General features: G+C 38.5%; 2 protein-coding genes across 2 annotated transcripts; both read left to right on the top strand.

Annotated features, from left to right (window-relative positions):
* Positions 1-8,813: 8,813 nt before the first annotated feature.
* Positions 8,814-18,264, top strand: mcm8 (minichromosome maintenance 8 homologous recombination repair factor). The gene is made up of 20 exons (XM_041789647.1): positions 8,814-8,829; positions 9,020-9,085; positions 9,337-9,419; positions 9,518-9,667; positions 10,383-10,480; positions 10,560-10,758; positions 10,923-11,008; positions 12,663-12,808; positions 12,940-13,014; positions 13,120-13,255; positions 13,758-13,788; positions 14,330-14,467; positions 14,647-14,707; positions 14,824-14,904; positions 15,266-15,461; positions 15,562-15,775; positions 15,867-16,076; positions 16,225-16,301; positions 16,886-17,075; positions 17,508-18,264. The coding sequence occupies exons 2-20, from the start codon at positions 9,067-9,069 to the stop codon at positions 17,598-17,600; spliced, it is 2,283 nt and encodes a 760-aa protein (XP_041645581.1). The 5' UTR covers positions 8,814-8,829; positions 9,020-9,066; the 3' UTR covers positions 17,601-18,264.
* A 735-nt stretch (positions 18,265-18,999) lies between these two features.
* Positions 19,000-26,084, top strand: crls1 (cardiolipin synthase 1). Its single transcript, XM_041788815.1, has 7 exons — positions 19,000-19,602; positions 20,305-20,442; positions 22,371-22,500; positions 22,653-22,738; positions 22,878-22,946; positions 24,189-24,280; positions 25,519-26,084. Exons 1-7 carry the CDS (start codon positions 19,144-19,146, stop codon positions 25,610-25,612), a joined length of 1,068 nt encoding a protein of 355 aa, XP_041644749.1. The 5' UTR covers positions 19,000-19,143; the 3' UTR covers positions 25,613-26,084.
* The last annotated feature ends 1,260 nt before the right edge of the window (positions 26,085-27,344 follow it).

Here is a 27,344-nt window from a genome sequence, read left to right as displayed (position 1 = left end):
CAAGATTTTGGTAAATACTGACCATGCTTAATATTCATGATCTTGAGTCGGAGAGATTCCAATCGGGTCTTAGAAGGAAAAATTGACGCGTAACACACCACAGGATAATCGACAAGATATTCTTAAGAACCCTCTGATAATCAGGCCTTTGCTGATCTTTGCTGGTCAGCTTGACAATTAGCACATTTATCATGTAGTGTGTGGCCTGTCATGAACTTACACACTAGCTAAGCTAAGCTAGGAGTTGACTGAGTACCACAGTTCCACATTGTATAACCACTCCTGTTCTTGCTGACATCCATCTAACTTTGCATTTTGCATTTGCTATTGGTGCCATAGCTGTGTTTGTTATGCTTCCTCCTTCGGTCACCTTGCATCTTGAGTGTCTATTGTTCAGTCCTGTGTGAAGTCCATAAAATTTGTCCTTTGCTGTCCTGTGTTCCCTGCACTGTAGGATTTCATGTTCAATATTTAAGATTTCAAGTTGGTGGCTCCAGTCGTTTTCTGAGCAGATCAAAGGTATCATAGATCTGGGTGGTGCTTAGATCACTCTAAGCACCACAGGAAAATCTGGAAGGACAGACTTTATAACTGTCTGATAATCAAGCTTATGCTGACTTTATTTAAAGAGAGGAATCTGGCCCAAAATTGGAAACATTGTCTCATAGTTTGTACCCTGCTGTAGTTGCTGGTCCGTCAAGAAGAGATGAAACGATAACAAGAATTCTTTGGGTTTGTAAAACTGAGAACCTTGAACACAGCAGAAATCACCAAAGAGCTTCCCCTTTTCGAATATTAAAGGAAAATGACCACAGTGTGGGTGTGGATAGACTGTATAGTTCAGACGTAAACAACTAAGCTTGATATAAATGTTGACCCTCGTAGTCAGACAGAAATTATCTGATAAATCGTTTGGCTTCACTTGAGACAAGGTTTTGCCCTGTCCATTCTTAATACAGTCCACTGCAGCATAAAATGTTACAAACTTAACTAATTGACAAAATCAATGAGAGGAAGCCTCCCCTAAATAGTTCATAGAAGTAAAAATAAGAGGAAAGCCACAGAGAAAATAACTCACCTTGAATTTTTATAAACTTGTCCTCTTCTTGAAGTCTCTCCCTGTCGACCAGACTCATTTAAAACAATCAATAGACTCCTCTTGCCATGTAACAACCCAGCAGCAGCGACTCTCCACCTACTTAACTTGTGGTTCATGAACTCTGATTGAAAAACAAACCATATTTTTTTAAAAAATCCCACCTTACTCGCTAAAATGTCTTGAATTTGTATCGATTTTGTGAGACCCTAGCTGTTGATTGATCAGATAGAGATTAAATGTCTCTCCCAGCGGCACAGACTCTCCTTGTCTCTCTGTGGCCGTCTTCCAGTCCTCCATCTCTCTCCACAAAACACCAGCTATCATCCCAAAGATCAAATCTCAAAGACAAGTGAGTGTGAAGAGATGGGACTCACAGAATTTCATTTCTCAGCATTAAGAGGATAATGATAGCGAGGAATGGGGAGACATATCTCTCTCTCTGTCTTTATTTTCATGTCTGCTTTCCTTGCAAGAGCTGTTTTTGAGATTACCAACTCACGGTGTGTCTATCTGCGCATCCATCCCACTCAGCCCTCTGCTATTACCACTAACTACTCTAGGCCACAGTAGTTCAGGTATTGATTTTTCTCCTTGTTCGTTCTGTCTTTCTGTCCCCTCAAAAACACTCCCTGGAGAGAGTTTGTGAGTGTGTGTTAGTGTTTTTGCCCCTATATGTTTGTCTTTTGTGGACCAATCTCAGCTTCAAAGTGGCTGCACTACCTGGTAAAGATGTCTTTATTCTCTTCTCACCCTCTTTAGGCAAAATAATAAAGTTAATCAGGAGTTCATTAAGTCTGGTAGGGCTCTGATATCATGAACCAGGCATAAACTTCCACTCCCTTATTCTGAAAAATAAAAATAAAAAACAAATTAGGTATCTCTATGTGTCTCTTTGCTAAAACATAGCAACACATAATTTAGTTTACTGAAAATCACTGAAAAAAGTAGGTCATTTCTGCTCTGATTCAATTTGAACATTGATGTGTGGCCACTAATACGTCGTTTCCACCAAGCAGTCTGGCTCAGTTCGGTGTGGAACGGCACGCATTTTTTTGTGTTTCCATAGAGCAAAAGTTGGAAAGGGCCCCAGAAAACTAACACCTACCATCCCATTTTTCTGCACTTTTCCGTAGGTGGTACCAACCTTGCCTATCCGTCCCAAAAAGGTGGAGCTACACACACAACAATATGGGGTTGCACCGACGTCATGTCAGCGCGCGACACAGCTGCTCGGCTCCAGGCTGCAAAACACAGAAAACTCTGTGAAGGAGTGGCAAAAACAGGAGAGAAACGGACTAATATCTGCTTAAATCAGGGATATTTGGACTCAACAGAGATCCAAACTGTTGCCTAGTCTGTGGATATTAATATATAGACAAACTATTTGGGGGTTTAGCGTACCATACTGTACTAAACCTTACTGAATCAAACCAGAGCCCTTGATGGAAAAAAGGCTTAATGGGGTTTCCTGATGTTAGATGGACCTAATGTAAGTAGCCTACAACAATGTTTCCCAAAGTTTTTTCCTGACCCACTTTTTTCAAGGCCCAGCAACCTTGTTTTCTGCTGATGGCTGATGCTAGCTTTGATAACGTTAATTCCACACAATCTGGCCCTGACCTGGCACTTTCTGTTTTACAAGCTCAAAAGAAGCCACTTTACCTCCATTACATAGGCTTTCTTCAAATGCTTGACCCCCTGACCCCTCAGTAGTTGTCTGATCTGGAACAATGCTGGAAGTGGCTGGTATGGAGAGACATGCTTTTGCTAGAGGAGAAAGCAGTGTTGTCTTGACACATATGAGGTTGACAGCTTCACATCACAACAGGTTGCTGCATGTGGAGGCAGTACCAGTAGCTTCTGTTTGGACGCGAGCACAGCAGTGGCTGCTGAGCTCTGTTAGAACAAAGCTCCAACTCACCTTGTTTGTCCTAGTAAACCACTGACGTGTGGTTCATGCAAAACAGCTTGGGTGGCCAAGTTAAGCATGTGGGCATAGCACTTGATGTGCGGTGCCAATTCTGTCTCCCTCTAAAGTTTACCATGTGTTAGCGATGACAACAGTAAATCCAGGATTTGCCCTGAAAGCTACCATTCAGTAATAGCAGACTACAGAACCTCAGCATTATTTTCTCTAGTATGTTTTGAAGAGAAGATGAGTTTGTAAAACAAAATTTGCAATCTAACACTCACTGAGTTAGTTGTTCATCAGAGGTCCAGCAGAATTTTCATCCATGATGTTAAGTGGGGTTAAGGGCAGGCAGCACCCCCTACTGTTCAAATGGAGTATTGCGACACAAATATCCTTTCATCTAACCTTGCAAAGCAGATGGATACGCCCGTTTCCTTGTTTCTCACTGGCGAATCCATCTTGCTAAGCTCCCACCTGAACCGTTTGGGCCGGGTTAGAAAGTGACAGGACCAATCAGTGACAAGGGCAGTATTTTGGGCGCAGCAGAGTCATGACGTAAACAAGCAGCAGCAAGAGCTGGTGCAGTTATGGAGCAAGAGATTAGCGTGGATGCTGCTAAAGTGCCAGTTTTATCAGAACTTGACAACATTTCTGTGTTAAAAGAAGAAAGAAGAACAAAGAACAGCAATGAGTTGTTTTCTTTTCAGAAACAACAAAAGTCGAGTATTTATAGTCACCATGTTTCGCGTTATTCCTCACTAGTTGCTCACGCACAGCTTAATAGCAGCTATGTCACGTGTTTTGTTGCTCTTATTGGCCTGTAGAGATGTGACAGACAGAACGTTCATCCAATCACATTCCAAATTTTTTTCAAATCCTCTGCCTTTTCTCAAACGTTTCATATTGAAGCTTTCCCAGATGGATGTGTGAAACAAATCCACTAGCATGTCAGGTCACCTTTCATCCCCAGAGGTAGATGAACCCTAGCTGTATGTAATGATTTGTTGATCAATGTTTTGTGAAAACAGGGCAGATCGTATAAGACTATTCTTCATTCTGCTCCTTTTCATTCAAAGTGGAAGATTTTTATGTTGGATATGAATTGTTTTTTATTTTATTGAATGGAATAAATAAATTGATAAATAAATAAACTTAATCTAGTTTGATTTTAACCAGATAAGCCTTTGATTTATTTTCAATGTGACAAACTCACCCGGTACAACTCTCAACTTTTATATGTTGTATAAACTCTTATAGCACCACACACATTTACATTTTTAACCATAATAATAACCACTATTATCAAAGAAATGAAAAATGTTTTTTTTTTTTTTTCTGTAGGACAATATAGCATTTTTTTAATGTTATAAAGCGACAAAAAATAGTGACACCGCAGGAAAAATGAAAAAAGGGTCTAAAAGGCAAAAATAGGCCAGATAAGGTGGGAGAAAGGGGTTTAAAAGTGGCAAATGTACAGAAGTGACCAAAATGTGCAAAAACAGTGGTGAAAAGCAGTTAAAGGGGCGCATGAATGAATATCAAAACCCAATAATACCTTGACATTGTTTTCTACTCCTAAATGAAGTATTTGTTAGCCAGGATGTTGGCACCAGTGCTACTGATCCAACACACATGCACTGATATCATCGATAAATTACGACTGGAGATGGCCGATTCTCTGGGTTTCTCAGGCCTGACTGTGGTATCTACTGTAACAGCCCAGCTTCATCCTGTGTCTCTGTTAGCTTACCATTATGGCTCGAAACAACATATTCACCCAGCTAAGGATCTGTACAGACCACAGAATGCCTCATTTAGATGTAACTATTAAGATAACAGCAGCTGAAATAAAGCTGTGTAGTACTTTCTCCCCACTGAATCCTGTCACTAGCTCAGACTTTCTGGCTGGGACAGCAGAGATTCGCGCTGCCGGTGGCATTACATGCAGTTAGCTAACCAAGCAAGGGTACAGGTGTCTGTGGAAACTATTTTGAGGTTTACCATACCAAACCATACTAAATTAAACTGGACCATCTGGTGAAAATGCAGCTGAAGTGCAGTGGGAAAATCAGATCCCAACAAATGAATATTGTCACAGAAATGTTTGACAGTGATTTTGTTGATCCTCACCAATATATATCACATGGATAAATGTTAACTTCATTAAGAAAAATGAAAAATTACCCTATTTTCAAACATTTTAGCAGAGCTTAATACAGATCCTATCATGGGGTCAGCATGTGGGGACTGGCATCAAGACAGGGGTTCATCACAACTCTGCAAGGGGTCCAGCAGAGGGCACTAATGCTGAGCAAAGCATCAGCATTGAGTCAATGCCACCTTATCAAGAGATATAGATGTAGAGTCACTACCAGTTCCTTCCAGGGCTTTGTCGTTTACCTGGCTGGCATTCAGATGGACCACGGTAAGGCAGGTGCAGTGACTGAATAACTCACTCTGTCTAGCTGTAAGCTGATACTGGTTCCAGGGTTTGTGATTTTTTTCACAATGTTTTATTCACAACTCCAGTCAGACTACATCTGCTTTCTTCTCCCCGTGTCAGCTCTTCAAGAACAGCAGCCCTCAGAATCTCAAGCTCCCATTGTTACAGTATTAACACATGGAGAAACTCACCCGACTACATTGGTTTAGTCAAGGCAAGTTTACTTGGCATCTTTTGGACACAGGGACTTCAAGGTATAGGGGCATAAAAGTAGAATGAAAACAAAACAAAAAAAAATCCAATCTAAAACAAGGTTATATGGTCAATGGATGCAGAACTTTCACAAATTTGACACACTTTTTCCTTTTTCTTATTTTTCTAAGAGCAGCTGCTTGTCAGGTTGCACTTCTGTAATCTCACCACAAGATGGTGCTCTGATCTTAGACTCTCTAGTACACAGACGTTTCAAAAGGGTGCACTGAAAATAATGGGTCTGCAATTTGACTCTAATTCTTTCAACCCAGGCTGTCATTCATTTTTCAGTGTTTTGACTATTTTTGAATAATACTGGCTCTGTTCTTTTGAAGCAATACATTTGCTTTTAACAACACTGCAGTACTGATGAGACTGATGGAAAGGATGTGTGTTTTTTCCAGTGGTGTGCTGCAAGGGAAAATATTACATGTGATGTTGATGAACAGGATGTCTCAAAGTTGAGAACTTTATGGTGTCATACTGTGAAGAGATTTGTTTTATTCCAGTGATGAAACTGCGACAGATTTTTCTATTGTACTTTTTCTCAAGGATGTTTTTGTGATGCAATCATAATGTAATGATGCCATCTCTGTTTCAATTGTGATTCTGTAAGGCACTTTAAATCACTACAAGGATGAATGGTGCTCCTAAAAGTAAATAACCCAGCCTTGTTGTACCTGTGACTATCATGTAAAGAAAGTATCTGTACATACTGCACTATGTGAACCAGTAAAGTTCAAATAACATAATTGCAAAATCATCATAAAATTATTATAACAAAACAGCTTTTTACTCAGGTGGCACTGACCAATAAGACTGACACAAGGTTTTGAAATGTAAATGACATGTCTAGGTGACTTATATATCTTTGTAACTGCATCCATATGAGATGGAGTAAGACATTTGCATTGCATTGTTATAAAGTCTGATTGCAGCTGGAATAAAAGATCTGCAGTAGCACTCCTTGCTCAGGGCGTCCACGGTGTCAGAGGGGTTGTCCATGATGGATGTCAGCTTGGCTAACATCCTCCCCTCAACCACTTCCTCCATAGAGTCTGGAGGACAGTCCAGAACAGAACCTGCCCTCCTGAACAATTTTTATTTTTTTTTTCTTTTCTGTCCCTCTCAAAAATTAATCCTCACCAGCAAACTACTGCACAGAAGAGAGCTGACCCCACCACAGTAACATAAGTCCGTAACGGTAGCTACTACGTTTTCTGTTTTCGTCTGTGAAAAAGACAACTGTATTGACAAATGTATTCCAAAAGATGGCAGCAAAGGACTCTGAAAACAGTGTTAAAGGTTGGTGTGAAGGCCTCTTAAAGAAAAGATCTCCATGTCCTCCTGAGTCCTGAGCTTTTGTTTCTTGTTTGTAGGACCCAAAAAGTATAAAAACTATCAATTGTCTTTGAATAAGGAATAGTTTCCACTAAAAAATATCTGCATATGAGTGAAATACCTTACAGTACAACCAAAAAAACCTAAGAAAACATCCCAGAAAACATCTCCAGAAGGCTCTGTTTATGCAGAAACAACTCTTAGCTGTGTAGACACTCTGATCTTCATCATTAGAGTCTTCATCAGATTCAATGAAGAAGCAGTGGGCGTCGAAACGTCCTCTGTGCCTGATTAAATTGCGTAAAAGTGTTTCGTGTGCCCCAGTTTCTTATTTGGATTTGGTTGTGAGAAAGAATCCATTGAAGCATCCTCTGAGAGTTACTTGTCTCTCTAAGAGCACCAATCTCCATTTGTGGAGATGGGGGTAAAGCGCAAGAAACTCTTTTTTTTTATTATATTATAATAATTTGCTTTTTAATGTTAAATATCGCATTATTTCTGACGGATTTTTAAATCAGAAATGCGATGACAGTAACTGCAGTCCCCTGGAGGGCGGTAGAGGCCTGCAAATATGTTCTGTTGCAAGTACTTGCAGCAGAAGAAGAAGCTTTAACGTCAGTGGAGGGAACTTTTGACAGTCTGCGCTATGTGAATATTTGTGAATTTGTACAGTTTTTGCCCGTTCTTGAGGACTACCGGACTTCTTCATTGAACGTGAAGGCAAAACGACAGGTTTGTGTCAACATCTCATTGGGGTTGAACCGGATATTTTGTAAAACGTTTATGAGGTAACCGTTGAATTACGGAAATGTAAGATAACTTCACTATAGACTCTGAGTAGCTAGCAAAATGTGACGTCTTCAAATATACGTCTATAATAATCAAAGATCGCTCACTGAGTTTAATAATTAAGTACTTAACGTAAAATCGTGTTTGTTCGTTAGCAGTAATCGATGGTTCCTTCGTAGCTTGCTTCCTTCTTTCTAATACTAGCACTACAGGGTGGTTACATAGTCGTCCCATGGACGTTGACATGCATCATAATAGTCGAACTATGAACAGAAGTGGAAGAATACAAAGTCACACCTGTACAATAAAGTGAAATACTACAGCTGTCTTAGGATGTGACGGGAAGTCATTCACTTGCTATTGGCTACTGTTTAGGCAAGAGCGATGAAAAAATAAGAGATTGTTGTTCTCAAGTAATAGTACAATTACTCTGGTTAAAACAGACTAAAGCAGATGTAAAAGTTCTGATTTTAAAATGTACTCACAAAAGTACAAGTATCCCCCAAAAAACAACCTACTTAATTAGTTACTTTCCACCTCTGGTCATAAGTTTACTTATCAGATGGAAAGCCCTGTAGACAAAACAATAAATGTAGAAGTTGGATGTCATGTCAGTGAAGGTATAAAAGAAAGATACCTGTTTTACTTTTGTGTATTTCTAACACTTTCATGTTCTGCTTTTGCTTTGTCCCAAGAAAGTTATGAGTGAAGAATCTGGGAGAGGCTCAGGGAGAGGAGGGAGCAGAGGAGGAGGAGGAGGAGGAGGTGGCAGAGGAGGAGGAGGAGGAGGTGGCAGATGGAGAGGGCGCAGTGGATGGAGAGGAGGAGGTGGTGGTGGTGGAGGAGGATGGAGAGGAGGAGGAGGAGGAGGATGGAGAGGAGGTGGAGGATGGAGAGGAGGAGGAGGATGGAGAGGAGGAGGAGGAGGATGGAGGGGAAGAGGAGGTGGAGGAAGTGTTTCTGGGGGAGGAGGAGGATCAGGAAGTCAAAGAGGTGAGTTCCACTTTCTTTTCTATTTTGTCCATCCTGTTAGATTAAGTTTAACGAACTTAAAAGTGTTGTCTGATTTGTAGAAAAATAAACACTTTTTAGGTCATGATCTTTCCTTGAAGTACAAGTGAAATAACACATGAAATGAAATTGAACATGCAAACATAAGTTATTATGCTGACTCCCTCCTCAGTCCCTCTGCAGACTACTCTGGATCGACTGTGTCCATACAAAGGATGGATGCTCTACTTCACAGAAGGTACTTCTGTGTGTCTGTGGCTCTTTTTCTCATGAAAAAGGTATACTGTTGACAAGGGGTCCAAAGACAAACACTTTTTGATAACTAATGTTATCCATTATCCATGATTGCCAAATGCCAAATATCTATGTCAATAATCAGCCAGGCTGATAATCGTTCTACCTCTGTTGCTGACATATATTATAAGAAGTGAATAGTCAAAGTTATGTGTTTTTTGTGTTTTAAAGTGTATTCCTGTTTTCCCCTTACAGGCTTCATTGAGAGCTCACCTAGTGTGGAAAAGGTCAAAGTTTTTGAAAAATATTTCACTTCCAAGATTCAGTTGTATGACAAGGTCAGTTGGCCTGCTTGTTGTAGATTTCTTTTTCATAAAATATGATTTTCATCTTTTAATGCAGTCTTTTCTATTATGATGTGTGTGTTTGTGCTTAGGATGAGATTGAGCGTCAGGGAAGCGTTTTAGTGGACTATGCAGACCTGACTGGAGACAAAGTGGTGCGAAAAGCTATTCCTGATTTGGCTACAGAGCTGAAAGAACAGCCAGAAGTGATGCTCAACTGTTTGGGACTGGCTATTCATCAGGTACACACATTTGTAATTGGCTGCCATCTGCAAGCTGGGATGCTCCAATTGTATCGTTATCATTCATCATAGGTTCTCCTCCCGAAACTTGAATGTTGACACACTAAAAAGCTCATACAGATAAAAGTTGCCATTGAACTTTTTTCTGTCTTATTTGGCACTTATCAATAGTTGTAATGGGATTGCTGAATCTCTCTGTTTTGTTCACTGAAAAGCTTTTGAAAGACAGATTTTTTTTATGTCAAACTGCTTTATTAAGAGTTTTGGCCTTGTGATACTACCAACATTTTCCATCCTTGCTGGTCTAAAAAGGTGTACATGCTTGTGTGATCAATAAGTCCAGAGTGGAACTGTATAGTCTAAAATTTGGATAGGAGGAGCAGAACTTATTTCTGGTAAACAAGGAGATTTTGGGGCTCCTAAATTATGGTATCTGATGATGCATATACTTTCATATCTACAATTAAAGACTCCTGTAGTTAAGGATAGGGTCAGTTCTGTTGATTTCACTGCTTCTGCTGCAACTGCGCCTTTTAATGATATATAAGATTTCTTTTTTTTATTAATTATTGTCTTGTCATTTTTACAATATCCTTGATAAATAGTATTTTTCTAAATGTGTAAATGAAGTCTACATGGTCTGTGATAAGACAAAACAGGGCCCTGCTCTACAGCAGATAAAACACCAGAATGATTTTGTATATTTGTGTTTCAGGTTTTGACTGTAGATTTGGAGAAACAAGCTGCTGAGCTGGAAGGGGAAGAACTTCCTGTTGCTACCCCAATCATCAACATCCCTCACATCAGTGCGAGGTACAGCTCACAGTGAACCACCGTATGTACAACAGCTGCAGGAAATGAAGCTGACTGTATTTGTGTAAATCCTCCACAGGCTGTATAACTATGAACCGCTGACTCCTCTGCGAATGCTGCGTGCCAGTGTGTTTGGACGACTTGTGTGTGTGAAGGGAACAGTGGTCAGAGTGAGCAACATCAGACCTTTGTGTACAAGGATGGCCTTTAGGTGCCAGAGCTGCTCACAGACACTCTGTCTGCCACTGCAGCATGGGAAATATGCTGCACCTACCAAGGTACACACTCAAACTCACCTGTTCTTCCAGCATCTTTTATGTTCTGTAGTATTTCAACAAGTTGATTTGGTAATATGACTTACAATTTCACACTCATACAATTTTTAATAACACAACATTAATTTGCAGATTTACATTGAATTTACTTTTCCATTATTGTCTAGTGTATCAAGCCTGACTGTCGCAGTCGCTCCTTCGCCCCCTGCAGGAGTTCTCCCCTCACTCAGACTGTTGACTGGCAGATCATAAAGTAAGTTTGGCATGTAATTATGTTTCAAAATTAATTTTCTGTTGTGAAAACAATGGTGAGGCTTAAACCCATATCACAATTTTAGGTTGGAGTTTTCAGTCAAATGAAAATTAACAAATGAAATACTGCATAATTTTTCAGAATAATAAACTGATGATTTAATAATTGTAGAGCTTTGAGAGATATTCATGTTTATCATTATTGCTTACATTTTGGCATACAAATATTGTTCAAAAAGAAGATAAAGATGTTTTAAAAAAAATGGAGCCATCCATAATTTGTTTCACATGGTGTGCTTTGATTTCATAGTTAATATACTATAACTGTCATTATTTCTGAAGTCTTAAAATCTCCTAAATTGGACTTTTAAAATTCAAGGGCATTAAAAAAGTCTTATTTTTACTCATCTTAGAAGGCACTTTGACTAAGACGTACCTTTATCCAATCTTCTTTTCTGGAACATTCATTCATATTTTTTTGCGTATATGCTTGTTGCGTATGTTATGATTATTGTAGCTTATATTGATCGAAAAGAGGCATTAAATATGCCAGAAATAATCAAATTTGGGTTTTTATGACCCAAAAATGTCTCAAGTCAATTGACTTTTCAGATACAGTACATTAAATTGGAGAATTCAGCTTCTCTAGCGTACAGAAAAATCTCATGTGCCTCTCACCTTGCTGCACTGGTATTAATTTTTCTCACCTCGGGTTTTAAAATTTTTTAAATCATTTTTAATCTAATTCCTTAAAGTGTGTAGGAACTGTGTTTGTCACTAATGAGCAGTAATACTCAACGTGTGGCTCTTTTACGTCTTGCGTAGAAAAATAATTCCCCCAGAAAACCTTCAAAAGGGGAAATTTTGATCTCGGAAATTACCCATTGAAAGTCACATCAATCAATTTGTTTCCCACACTTATACAGTAGGCTCGAAATGTCACATTTAATATTAACCTTTATTTTGTCTGTGTATTTCTTTTGGATGTGCACAAGAGAGAAAACACAATATAAATATCACTAATTCTTCAGGAAAAGGACAAAAAAACATTCAAACTTGACTTTGTACTTCTGTTTTTTGCCCATCATATCCACATTTTTGCCAAGTCTGTCAGACACTCTAATATGTATCTATTTTATTTATTAATTCAAGATAAATGACACATTTTCAGTTATCTATTACTTAAGTTCAATAATGATATCTAGTAATAAAATGCATTATTTTCACTTATTTATTTCACTTATCTGAATTTTTGTTTTTCTAACTCAGTATCAACCCTATTAAACTAATCTCCAAATAAATTAGCTGCATATATAACTAGTATTTTAAGTGGAATAAGATGAAAAGAGGATAATTCTTTTTTTTTTAATAAACAAAACCATCATTAGTGTCTGATGGAGTTGACAATGGGGATAAACAGTGATGGCTTAAACAAACTTTTTTAAAGATATATTTTGGGCTTCTTTTGCCTTTATTTAGAGACAAGGACAGGGGAATGGGGTCAGAAACAGGGATAAGATAAGAGAGCAGGGGAGAAAGATACAGTGTGATAAGGTCACTTGAGCTAGATTTAGATTTAAGATTATAGAGATTTAAGTTACAGTTTATTTCCTACCTGAGTACTCTGTTATATTTATATTTTTTGCCTAAATCAGGGTTCAGGAGTTGGTGGGTGGGGAGCAGAGGGAGACTGGACGGATCCCACGCACTGTGGAGTGTCACCTGAACTCTGACCTCTGTGACAGCTGCGTTCCTGGAGACACAGTTACAGTAACTGGGATAGTTAGAGTTACCAACGACGGTACAAACACACTGAAGCATATACACAAACATCCCAGAGTGGGTGGAGGGTTAGTTTGGAGACAACTTTTACCTTTCACTGGCTGTTGTGTTTGTGTGTGAAAATATTAATTATATCCGGTTAACTTGCAGGTACTACTCAGAGAAACAAGGATCAGTGTATGTTCCTCCTCTACCTTGATGCCACTTCAGTCAGCAATACTAAAGGTTATGAGAAGTTTGTTTATATGCTTATACTTAATTTGTAAAGCAGCTACTATTGTATATATCATAATTTGATAAGTAAAGGAGATATTTCCTCTTTATCTGTAGGCCAGCAGTCAAAGTCTGGTCAGGTGTCAGGGGGGTCACATGAGGATCGTTCTGGAGGGGAGGAGTTCACTCTGAAAGAGCTGTATGCCATCCAGGAGATCCAGTCACAGCCTGAGCTGTTGAGACTCATAGTGCAGTAAGAAATTTACCACCTTTAGAATAACTTGTCTACTGTTTTAAGAGGCTGATAGATTTAACTCCAGAGAAATGTTTAATATTACACATTTAAATCACAGGCCCACATGAGACAGATTTTTGATTAACCTGTTTGTTTTGTTAAAACATACATTATTCTTTTGGAGGTTGCACTACTGACTGTGAAGAAAAATTAAACAGTTGAAAGAAGCTTTCATTCCACGAATGTAGAGATTAGCCTGCAAATGATCACTGTTGAGATGTAAGATCTTTCATTTAACTAACTGAATAGCCTCTAGGAACACCTAAAGAAAAACTTTAATTTCTTTCCTCAGCTCTTGTCATTTATCAAGTGGTTTTGTTTTGTGATATGCAATAAAAATCACAGTGTCATAGAACTGCTGCTCTGGCTGCATACATTTAGCCCTTTTAGCACAGTTTAAGTCCTTTGCTGTCAACTCATACAAAGCTATTAAACATTCTGATCCTTTTAACTCTTTCAGCTCTTTGTGCCCTGCCATCTACGGCCACCTGGTGAGTTTACTGCTTCATTTTTTAACTTTAAAATATGATCTTTCAGGGGTGCGCCGGTAGTCGATTGGTTAGGGCGTGCACCATGTACACAGGAAGCCCGGGTTCGAATCTGGCCTGTGGCACCATTCCCTGCATGTCTCTCCCCACTCTCTTCCCTGTTTCTGAATCTATCCACTGTCCTTCTGTCTCTAATAAAGGCACGAAAAGCCCAAAAATAAATCTTTAAAAAAATGAAAATAAAAATATGATCTTTCACTTATATGCTTGGAAAAACAAGATAATATGAATCTCCATCCAGGTTCTTATTATATGTAAGATGCAATCTAAATGAACTATAACTTATACTGCGGAAACATGGGTAAATGTAATAAGCTACTAACCACATATGTTTTCTTATTACAGGTTAAAAAAGTATAGGTATTTTTGATTTGTTAGAATACAGTGGTGTTGTACGTATCTTTTAAACAGGATATGTTTTTTGAAGTGGTGAAACATATTCCAAAATTTACATCTAACAACCTGTATGCTTGTGTAATCCCAGCTGGTGAAAGCTGCCCTGGCCTTGGCATTGTTTGGAGGCAGACGGAAACACACAGGCGTAAACAGCGTCCCAGTCAGAGGAGACCCACACATTCTGATGGTGGGAGACCCCGGACTGGGAAAGAGTCAGATGTTACAGGTAAAAGAAAGAAATAAACATACTGAAAACTTTAAATGGATATTTGGTAGATACCATTTATTAGTCATTAGCTTGAGTTTGAATGTATTCTTCTCTGTAAAACTGTGATATATTGCACTTAGAAGCAGACTTAATGTAGAAACTTGTAACCCAAATGTTCATATTTTCTGTGTGCATAGGCAGTGTGTAATGTGGCTCCTAGAGGAATCTATGTTTGTGGCAATAGCACAAGCACCACTGGTACGTTATCTTGAAGTAGTGCATATCCTTATTTTCCTGAAGGTGCTGTTGGGGGATTCTTTTTATTATAATCAATTTAGGGTTTTAAATATTCTATGTTTGCATTTTATTTCTAGGACTAACAGTGACTTTATCCCGAGACGCAGGAACAGGAGATTATGCCCTTGAGGGTGGGGCTTTGGTGCTTGCTGATCAGGGTAAATAAGATAGTGGAAAGTTTGTGTATACATGATGCATTCTCTGTGTTTTACAGGAATTCTAGTTATAAGTGTCCTTCCTTTCTCCAAATAAAATACTAAAGTATTAAATAACATTAGAAAAACACCTGAGATGGTGCTAGTATTTTGGCTCAACTGTAAAATACTATCACATTCATTTCAAGTAAAACCTGATAGTTGAACATAGTTTTAGATCCGTATCCTCAACACAGTGTAACTTTATGTTCACACTGCCTGTTGGAGCTGCTCACTTTCTTTATTTCCCCCCACCTCTCCCCCTCTGATTTTCTATTTGTTTACTTTTCCTGTCAACATTCTCTTCTCTGTCTTTACTCCTTAGGTCTGTGCTGCATTGATGAGTTTGACAAGTTGGGCAGCCAGCAGCAGGCTCTGCTAGAAGCCATGGAGCAGCAGTCTGTGAGTCTCGCAAAGGCGGGAATAGTTTCCTCTCTCCCTGCCAGAGCATCAGTTGTGGCTGCTGCAAATCCTGTTGGAGGACATTACAACAGAGGCAAGACAGTTTCTGAAAATCTGAAGTAAGTCAGCTCAACAAAGTAACTTTTGTTTTAGGCAGCTGTTGGTGTAAACATACAAGAAATACAAGCTTAATTTGCCTTTTTGTATTCTTACCTGCAGAATGGGTTCAGCTCTTCTCTCTCGATTCGACGTTGTCTTCCTTCTCCTTGATATCCCCGATGAATCACATGATCGCCGCCTGTCTGAGCACGTCATGGCTAACAGGGCAGGAAAAGGCCGAACCAGCAGCACCATAGTTACCAGAACAAACAGTGAATCAGAACCATCTGTCCTGCTGGAACATTCAGATATGCCGCTGTCTGAGCGTTTGCAGGTGGAGCATTCTCCAAAGTAGCAGAACAATGGCATCTGTCAAAAGTTATTTCTATTCATACAGCTTTTGTGTGTGTTTTGTGAACACTAAGGTCCCTGTGGGTGAAAGTGTAGACCCAGTTCCAGCATGTCTGCTGAGGAAGTATGTCAGCTACGCTCGACAATATGTGCATCCCACACTGTGTCCTGAGGCCGCACAGGTACTTCAGGACTTCTACCTATCACTGAGAGCTCAGTCTCACACTGCTGATGCTACGCCCATCACCACAAGACAGCTTGAATCTCTGATTAGACTGACTGAGGTACGTTTCTTTATGTTTGGTGTGTTATCATCAACGTGTGATTTCTGTCTGCTCTTTTATGTTTGAGTCAAATGAACCATTACTTTAGAGCTGTCCTTAAAAATTGTACTAATGTGTTGGACTTTGTTTGCCATATGCTTTTGTTCAGGCAAGAGCAAGACTGGAGCTGAGAGAGACCGCCACCAAGACTGATGCTGAGGATGTGGTGGAGATCATGAAACACAGGTGACACTATGGGAGTCAAATATGCTCTCTAAAGACAGTATTTGTATTTTATTTCAATTTAATTAATTTGCTCACATACAGGATGTATTTATAGTAAAAACAACAATTAGAAATGCTTAGATTAGTTCCAGGGAGGTATGAGACCCAGCAGGGCTTGTATGAGGACCTCTCTAAATTTACTATTTAACAGGAAAATAGGTGATCCTTTCATTTTAGAAACATGAACAAGGAAAACTATGATTTTTAAAAAATGGAATCAGTTCAACATTGACTTATTAATTGATTGATCCATCAACTGATGTCTTTCGTGTTAGTGTTTCCTTTTGAAAGATGAACTTTAGGGAGAAGAAATTTAGATACAGATGAATTAAGAGGCCTTGCTTTGTCTGAAGTCAGCAAAATTTGTCAGTTTAGTATGATATAGGCCTGCAAAAGATATCAAAGGTCTTGATATATATTTGCATTATAATGTTAGAATAAAAGAACTAATAGAACCTATAAAATCATTAAATATCATTGTTATGCAGTTCCTGTGTTGAGATGTTACATTCTGTCTTCACTCCATATGTGATTTTGTTTTGCAGTCTTGCTGATACATACTCAGATGGTCTCGGCAATCTGGACTTTGAGCGCTCTCACCTCGGGTCAGGCATGAGTCAACGTGGTGCTGGAAAAAGACTCATCAACGCACTGCATTTACATGCACAGAGGACCAATCAGAGGCAGTTTGACCTTCAGATGATTCGATCTGTAGCAGAAAGACTGAACATCAAGGTAAAAGCATGTGGATGCACTGACAGCACCTACGTTAGCGGCAGGTGTCAACAATAAGGATTTTTTTATCGCATAGAATGGCATTAAAAATACTGTGCTACATTAATAATAAAGTAATGCTAAAGAAGACACTACATTATTAAATGTTACAGGATAACATCACCAAAGAAAAATCAAGTATTATGGAAAATTTAATATGAAAAAACTTCATAAACTTTAAATCACGGAAAAAGGGACCTACTAAGGAAACACAGGAAATAAAAAAAGATGGAATTATGTAAATAAAGTCATCAAAATAATGTGAAATGTCTCTGTAGTAACATGTCTCCTCCCAAAACAAGCCCTCTAAGTAATTCAGGATTAAGTCCAAGCTTAACAGACAATCATTGTCACAATGAATAATTTATGCATCTCTTGGCTGATTCTTTTCAGGTGATGGATTTTGAGGGTTTGGTGAGTTCCCTTAATGAACAGGGTTTCCTGCTGAAGAAAGGGGCCAAACTCTACCAGCTGCAGACTGTCTGATCAAACAACTGCAGCAGACCAGTAGACCTTACTCAAGGTCAGTATTGTAGTTGAACAAGGTCTCTCTTTGTGGAGAAATAGGGAAAAAAAACAATGGCTAACCCATTTTTAAGACCATTTTTATCCTACCAGCAGACAGCTTAGTAACCTTTCGAACTGTCCATGAGAGTCACAACCACTGAGAGAGACTGAACAGGTGGTCTCACAACTAAAACCTCTCTGAGAGCAACCACAAGTTTCCTGAATGAGCACAAATTTCCTGCTAAAAAGACTTCAGTGCCACCCCCACCTGACCCACTCACCCACACATAAGCAATTTTGAGTTTCAGTACTTTGAGTTTGAAATACAAACCAAGTTAGGCTGGTCTGTGATAAAGCAGAAGAAAATTATTTATATAGAAAATACAAGGGTGATTATATTTTTCTATTTTTGACTATTGTATTTAAGGGTTGTATATACTTTGTTGACAACATGAAACAATGAAAACTAGTTAAAAAAAAATTACATTTTAGACCTCACTGTTTTTCTGTAAATGAAGTTGCGTTTGTATTTGCTTGTTTGTGTAATGTTGAATGGTGATACAATGTAATGTTTTAAGGTGTTACTTGGTAAACATTGTGCTACATGGGAAATCTGCTTCCAGTAACAACAGCAATGACACTATGCTGCCACATAAAGGTTTATCATATTCACATTAATCCACAAATACTGTCTTTATTCAACAATTTTGATCATTTTATAAAAACATCCTATCTAATGAAAGAACAACTCTTCAGCCATTTTAACACATAGAACCTTGAAAAATGAATTTACTAAGCTGATGATCCACTGTCATCAAAATACCTAAGGAACTGAATTCAGGATTTGCATCAACTCTTCTCATCTGGTCTAAAGTTAGTATACGGTTAAAGCAATATTATTTCGTTCCCATTTTAGTCCTCATACTTTCTCAGATGTCTTTTTCTCACCTCTTACCCCTCCCCCACTGATTCTTATTAAGTGCTATGCACTTTTTATTTGCTATTACACAAAAGATTATGTGTATAAAAAGGTTTATTATAACGTTCAGTACTATGCGACTATTTATACAAACGGTGACAGGGTTTAATATACTATTTTCTATGTAATAACCACAATACGTCAATGTACAGTACATGCATGCAATAGTTTCCCTCTTGATAAATAACTAGTGTCCTTGAGGGAAAAAAATACAGTTTAGCAGCTTAACTGTCTTAAAAGCTTTTTTTAGGCGGGGGCGGGGGGGTTACACAGAAACTGTTTTAAAGACTTACAAGTTTTTTACACGTGCTGAGGGGGAATGCGTGCATGGACCTCAAGGTAATCTTTCAAAACAAAAGCCTCGTTAACGAAATGCTATTCCCAATTTTACGACATCAAATGCGGTTTCACTTTACGGCAACATGGCAGCCTGCTGGTTTGGGCTGAGTTATAGGCGGCTCTGACCGTCGGAATCTGAAACTTCATGATGAAAATGTGGTCGGACAGCTCGAGACCAGCAGGTCGGTAACGAAGCTTTGGAAGATGATGTTGATGTCTTTTCGGATGATTTCCGCGCCGTTGTGCCGCTACGCAGCTAATGCTCGCGGTGTGACGTCCGCGCGGTGTGCGGGTGTGTGTTGGCTCGAGCCTGCGTCATGGCGGCACAGACATACACCTGTCAAAGCGTATTCAAAGGTGAAACGGTTTCCGGTTAGCGGCTCGTGGCTACTTGGGCTCAAAGTGACGGACAGTAGGTTCTCGTGCTGGAGTGGAATCCTACAGCAGGTTAAAGCGACACCCTGGCACGCGCAAGGAACTGTAGTCTCCATACACAGAGGAGGTCATGAGAGGTCGGTGGCCAGTTTCCGGTCCTTGCTGTCACCTAAAGCCCGTGGTCTGTGTAGCGGAGAGAGCAATGAGACACCGAGAGGTAAACCTGCGGGGGACCGGAATGAAGCCAGTCCGGTACCGGGACACGGACTGTTCAAGTTCAAAGAGCTGGTAAGTCCACGTTACTGTGACATCTGTTATCTGCAGAACCGTTAAGTGTGCACCGCTACCGACAATATACAAAGCTTCAAAATAGAATCAAACATTTATTAACATAATTTTCCAGTCGTTTAATGTCCCGATGAGCTACATTTAGACTTGTTTGTTCAGTGAATTAAACAGCAAACAGCATGTTTAGGATGTTTTATTTTAGTCTGAAATATCAGTGTGTGAAGTTGTATAACTTGGGCAAAGTAGCAATATGCTCAGAAATTAAACAGATACATTATTAAGACCATAAGGTATGTAAAACAGGACAGACAAGTTTACCTCTTTAGTGTGACAATCCTGTTTAGCTGATATCTAAAATCACAGAACTTTGAAACATACAAATACATAGATAATAAATATTAGCTGTGAACATCAAAACAGTCATTTTTTAAAACGCTAGTGGGTGATAAATAGTTTTCTAAGTGTTTTAAATATGGGAAATTCCACATGAAACACACTTTGCATCCTTATATACAGAAACAATACATAACCAGACCTAGTGTTGAAAAATAGAGCAAGTATGCTCATACATGTTGTACCTGAATGTGGCAGTGTTGTGTTGAGTGTAGAATGCTGGGATAGTAGTATATATGGTCTGATGTACGAGTTAGGTGCCAAAATACAACATTTATCTGACTCTGACCTGCTCTTCTTTTTCTGCAGTATGAAAACCCATGGACAATTCCCAACTTTCTTTGTGTGTGTCGGATTGTGCTGGCTCCATTCCTGGGTCACCTGATCATTGAGCAGCACTTTCACCTGAGCCTTGCTCTCTTTGTACTGGCTGGAGCCACAGACCTGGTACTACACACTTACTGAAATATTTGGCGCTGGTTTTAATACATTGAGCTTCAGACTTGTACAGAACACATTGTATTCACCAAGAAAAAATAAAAGTTGAACTCTTTATCTTGTAATTACAAGATCAGTCCTCGTAATTAACGGGCACAGATATAAATATGAGCCATTCTGAGTCAACATGGATGACAATTTTGCAGGCACAGGAGGGGTTAAAATGCCACCCTATCAGACAGGGCAGCATTGTTAAATGTTACCCTAGAATTTTGAGTCTGAGGTGTTTGAAGCACAGAGAGTCACATGGACAAGTGCAAAAGAGAGAGAGGGTTCATTGCAGACATATTAAGAGGTGCAACACTTGCCTCATTTGAACATCTGCCATGCAGTTATTCACAGTATACAAGTAGTTTATGTGCTTTATTTAGCTGTTCATTGAAATATGAGAACAATTCAGGAACACAGTATTATAGACAAATCAGATCAGAGATGCATTCTCTTGTTTTCACTGAAAGACTTGAAAACATATTAATCATCTGTTGTTTACTGTATGCACTACTGTTACCTTAATTATGATGACTATGACTTCATGCACCTTATGCTATTGTGGTTGTCCTAGCAGGAACCTCAGTCTGCCCAGAAATAATATTGCATTTATTAATTTGAATATTGAGAGAGTAATTCCAAGAGCAATTAAAGTAACTCTTACTTTGACAAAAAGTATATTCACACTGCAAATAGTTACAGATGTTGTCTAAGACTAGTTTATAGTTTTTAATTAACAGAGCAGCAAGGATAAATTAGTTTCATGCCAGTCACAAATAGATGTTTACACACTGTTTTACCTAATGCTGGTTGAAACTTTTTTATTCAAGACCACAGCAGTCTCTTCACAGAGACAACTGTCTGTAGTGTTATTGGCAAGTTCACTGTAAAATAAACTTAATATATACTCAGCATGATATTCGTATCAGCAAATTTTAACTTAAAAATGAAATTATCAGTATCAGCAGATATGAAATTGATGCCCATATTAACTGACAATATAGATTATATTGACTGTAAACATTGGCACTGTGTACAAATTAGTTTGCAGAGTTTTAGGCCAAACCTACTTCAGCCAAAGTTGTTTACTTTATTCATCTTCTTTCCTTAAACTTCAAAGTTTTTAGGTTTGAGGACTGAGGCTTCAGGTCTAAAGTACGTTAATATATCAGTATTGGTGATTAGTTGAGTTCGGACAGATGAATAAAGGAAGTTTTTGACTCTTGTTTTTCCAGCTTTGTGTGCAGATGCATCCACCCTTACTCACTGATACATAATGAACTTCCTCTATCTCCTCCGGTCTCATTCAGAGTTAATTTTATTTTATTTAAAAAGAACAATCAAATAAAACTTCAGACATGAGTAGTCAAAGTGCTCTGTTTGACAAATTGATCAGATATCTTCAGTTACCTTAAACCTGTTTCATCAAAGCTGGCTCAGGATCTCATAATTATGGGATAGTTACAGATCTCAAAATTATACAATCCTGGTGTTGTAATCATGAGATTGGTATCCTACAATACAAGATAAAGGGTCCAAAAAATATTTGATTGGGTGAATGCAATACACTTTACACCTATATACAAAAACACATTTCTTAAAGATGTAATTAGTTTGGGCTTAGAGAACTTAGATGGAAACTGTTTGTACTGTATAAATAATACTAAGCAGCTTTGTTTCTCTCAAGTGAAATTCATCAGCTTAAAGGCTTCATTTTGTACGGACTCTGTCCCAACCTTTAGGAAACTGAAACTATTGTTGGCATGAACTTCAATGCTTTCACCCTTGTAAAAACCTGAAACATGTACCATTTTCTTCTGTAGGCTTTTTGAAAAACATTTATTAAAAGTCTTCATTCCTTTTCTTCCCTTTTTGCTTCCCTGACTCAGTTGGATGGCTTCATCGCCAGAACATGGCCCACTCAAAAGTCTGCGTTGGGCAGCGCTCTTGACCCTTTGGCTGACAAGATTCTCATCAGTATTTTATATCTGAGCCTCACCTATGCTGAACTTATACCAGGTATTAGTCTCTCCTTATTTGTTGCTTGTGCTCCCTCCTTAACAGTGAAAGAGCCTTTAAATAGCTCTGTTATTGTCATGTTATTGTGATTCTTGCAACAGTTCTAACAATGATTACACAGCATCACTTATAAGATGTGTTTCCTGTCTCAGCTCTGCTGACGGCTCTTGTAATATCCAGAGATATTGGTTTGATAGCTGCTGTCTTCTGGGTCAGATACAAGACTGTACCTCCACCGGTGAGACACATTTCACTCTAAAGAAGAAAAATCTGAAAACATGTTTTATTAATAGAAAACTCAAATGTAATCTGCTTTAAAAACTGCATTAACTTACTTGAAATCTCTCTCTCTCTCTCTCCCTCTCTCTTTCCACCAGGTAACCCTTAGTAAGTTTTTTAACCCCTGCTACACAACAGCACAGCTCAAGCCCACACTCTTCAGCAAGGTGAGACACACACTCATAAACCTCCCACCTGCTCTTAGTTTCCATGCAGAACTTTGAACATTTCGTACATTAAAATGAAGATTTAGCTTCATTTGAGCCATTGGAACGATAAAAAGATACATTGTTAGTATATTTGCTGAAATTCTCTTTAACTTCTGACAACAACCAATAAATTTAATGCTCTGACCAAGAAAATATGCTATATTTGTCACACAAGTGAATACGATAGTTGCATTAGATTGCAGAAAGTGTATTTATTAATGAACTTTATTGTTAGGATGGTGCACATTAATCAGCTTATGGGCAATACATGCCAATGTAAATATGCAGTAATAAGCACAATGGCTAACTTTGAAAAAAACAAAATTCATCATTATTACAGGACAGTGATCCAATTTGGTTATAGATGAGCTGTGCTCCTCTCCTCAACACCCTCTTACACAGCTCTCATAAGAGAAAGACAGCATGTTCATGTGTTTTGGGGGAGTAATGTGGCAGGGAGGCCTGAAGGGTGGAATATTTTTAGCTATATGCTTTAAAAACTTGCTTACTACTGTTGGTTTGTCTTCTGTCACCCTAAACAAGCTGTTAAGAAGAGGATTAAGCAAGTGTGTGTTATTTTTATTTTCAAACCTTCTGTGACTGAACCTCACACTGAAGTGCTAACTTTGAAAATTTGAAGAGCAGTTAATGCATGTGATGCAAGACTGAATAAACACAATAATGCAAACATGTTTGAATAATACAAATTCTGCTTGATCATTACATTTCACTGATTTGAACTGTGCATGCAGATGCACTGTTTTGTAAAGTTGCAATTAAAAGCAATTTCTTTTAAACTTGTTTGCCCAGCTAATGTTGCAGTAGTTTCATACCCCATTTCTGATCATCTTTGGAACACTTAACTCTGTGGTATTTATACAGAAATCTGTTTTGCAAAAACAAACACATTAAAATTCACTGTCAAATGTTCCTTTATGGCTCAACCACAGATTCAGCAGGATTATTCTGATACATTTAACTCTCTATGATACATTCTTGGAGGAAGTGGTGGCTGGCATGAGGAGATTCTTCAGCTGCCAGAAACTGGTGTTCTGCTCTTTGAAGCTTGCAAAATTGTCGTCACAGGCTCAACATGTCCCCCCAGAACAACGATCCAAACTGAATTCATTGGGGTTAGCAGTTACCAGTTTTCTGCTCTTATAATGTTTAATTTTAACTTTGTGTTTATTTTGTTGTCAGGTGAACACAGCCATCCAGCTCTGTCTGGTGGCAGCCTCTCTGGCTGCTCCAGTCTTCCAGTATACAGACAGTGTTCTGCTGCAGTGCTTATGGTAAACCACACATCATTTATATTTCAACTCGTCTACTTGACTTTAACATTGTCAACAACTTTGTGAAGTGGTAAAAGCTAGCAAGTTGTGATTGTGCAAAGGGGTTACTGAAAGCACATTGTTTCATCAAAGTCTAGCACATCACTGCTGTTTCAAGTGCTCTGACTCATTCTAGTCTACAACACTGAGTGAGCTGGAGCAGAGATCAGACTCATGACAAACATGTCAGTGTCACAGTAACCTACATTTTTAATACATACACTGCTGACTGTTAAACCTTGGGATACAATAACCGACTGTTTTTTTTAAATACATTTGGTCATAGTTTTTTGCATTGCTAATTTATTCTTAAACATGCTTGGCAGAGTGGTGGCTTGAAGGTGAAAGACAAATCAGTAATGCTCCATAACCAGTTTGCAGCATGACTTTTTACCTACAAGTAAACAGGAGTTTGAGATAAGATGAGATAATTATTAATTAGTCCAAAAGCCAAGATAATACCATGTCAGGATAAAAGAAAGAAGTCGTGTTATAGTAAAGAAACTAGAGCGTAATCAAGTTACACAATATAAATCTGGAACAGACGACAAGGAAGTGAACAGGTCCTACCATAGCATTCTCATTATTCACATAGAGAACATAGGTAATGTCCATCTAAGTTTAATTGTTCATTTCTCGTTCAAAAAATAGTTTACATACTTGTTAATTAATTCCACAATAATTTGTCAGACTTTCAATTATTTTGTAAAAGAAATTCATTGCATTGCTTCTTGATATGACCACCAGAGGATGCAAATGTCACAAAAATTCCAATTTATTAGTCCTTTTTACATTTAGATTCTGTCACTGCGCAGCAATGAAAAACTGTTATCACTCTGACTTGGTACTTTCACATTGAAACCAATCAGGGCACAACAGTGGTGTCCAGATGTGTGATTTAACACAGCATTGTAGTGTAGTGGAAGCACAGGAACATCAGCAAACAGCACTGGCTTCACATAAACCCACAAACAATGCTGCTCTTTCCTGTGAACTACTGAGTTCACAGTGAAATCATCTTTATGACATTTACATTTAAGGTGAGGCATAACAATCCTGTCTTGACTCGGCAATGTAAATGGAGCTAAGTCTATCTTTAAACTGGGAATAAACTGTCTTTAAGTTCAATTCAAACCATGTGATAAGTCATATAATTTAATTTTAATCATAAGATGGCTGTATTTTGTGTTGTATTTTAGGTACATTACAGCGGTGACTACAGCAGCTTCAGGCTACAGTTACTGGCACTATGGCCGCAAGACTGTCCGAGTGCTTAACACCAGATCACCATGAAAACCACAGAAGGAAATACCCAGAGAGCAGAACAAGAGAAGCAAACAGCTGCTGCAAAGACACTGATCAGCCACGGTGACAAAGGGAGACCGAAAGATGAATGAATAAACTATGTAGAGGTGGCAACCCTTTCATGAATCGTCATAGCAGCGACGCATGGTAACCAACCATGGCCACAGATGGTTTACTGCAACACTACAGAAACGGCGAACAGCAGCTCTGCCCTGACCTGACAGTGGACTGGCTACATGTTCACACAAATAGACACAGCAAATACAAATATAGACCAACCATCCACCCACACATACACTCAAACATGTGTCAACCTGTCAAGTATCTGTTCAGTGATCCGACAAGAGCTTCTATTTTTGTCTCAGATTTTCCAATCAGGAGGTTACAATGTCAATGAATCATTGTCACATGATCTTCAGTTTTGTAAACCAATGATTTATGATTAAAATGAAAAATCTGCCTCGTTTGTCTCTTTGTGTTTCCGTGTGCATTTGGCTTATTGGGATGCAGGACTGTTTTTCCTTTGGATAAAAAGGCACAATTTTAATCTTGTGAGACACAAATCTGACTGTTAATCCATTTGAAATCAGAATCATGGATTATTAAAATGTAAATGAAAATGTGCCGCTGAGCTTCCAGTTTTGCATCAGAGCGGGCCCTTGGGCTGAAGTGTGCAAATGTTCTGCATAATGAGAGTGTAAGTGAATAGACTGAAAGCCTTTTTTTCTTTATTCATGGATGACAATAAATTTTGAAACTCACTGGTGGAATTTTTAGACCTTTTGGTGTCAGAATTTAGTGTTCCACCTTTCTGCATCATTGCAAAAATGTATAACTGGATGGCATCTGATGACCTAATCTTTGGTGAAGGTTACTGTGCAGATCATACATTTTTAACCAATTATGTTAAAAAAATCTACTAATACTCTAAAATTATCAGGTTTAACAAAAGTTAAATTCATTGATATAATAAGTCAATTATTCAATTGTGTTGGTTATCATTATAGAATTTTCAGTAGCTCACATTAACTATGAGTGATGAAATGCTTTTCATAAAGGCTATTCAATAGACGATTCAAAGCTCAATTTTAGCAAGAGAACCTGGCTGCAAACAGCAGACATCCATAAACACATGCATGGGCATGTAAGGCACATGGAATCTCCACTGTGAATTTCAACAAACAGCAGGTGTGTAGTCCAACACTCTGGTCGAACTGTCTCATCCCCTGAAGATTAGAATGTTAAAAATTGGGTGAAGCTGTTCTTGTGTCTGTGGTTTCACACATTTTTTAAATTGTTGAGATTAAAAAAAATTCCTAGTGAAACAACCAAGATTAATAAAGGGTGTGCCTCTCATATACAAAAGAAAACTTTCACAATGCATTTAAGCAGCATATTTTGCAGTCTAAACTATATGAATATTATATATCAACACTACAGCAGAGGTAAAATCAAAGTACACCTTAACAGATAAATGCTGTCTCCTCTAATTGCTTCAGCGCCCTGTCTCTCTTTTTTCTTTCTGATCAGTTCCCTTCTCGACATTTTCATTCACAATCTATAAACACTCCTTGAATTTCTCTAAGTCTTAAGAACAATAAGCTAAATAAGCCAGAGGTTGTTTGAACACACCAGCTACCACTAAACCTTTACCTCCAGTGGTTGTTTCACACTAGGCTGATTATTTCCACACATAAGAAATCCAGTTCCATGATGATAC

The sequence above is a fragment of the Cheilinus undulatus genome, linkage group 6 (assembly GCF_018320785.1).
Source record: "Cheilinus undulatus linkage group 6, ASM1832078v1, whole genome shotgun sequence".
In the NCBI taxonomy this organism is placed as follows: Eukaryota; Metazoa; Chordata; class Actinopteri; order Labriformes; family Labridae; genus Cheilinus; species Cheilinus undulatus.
This window is presented reverse-complemented; position numbering and strand designations above follow the sequence as displayed.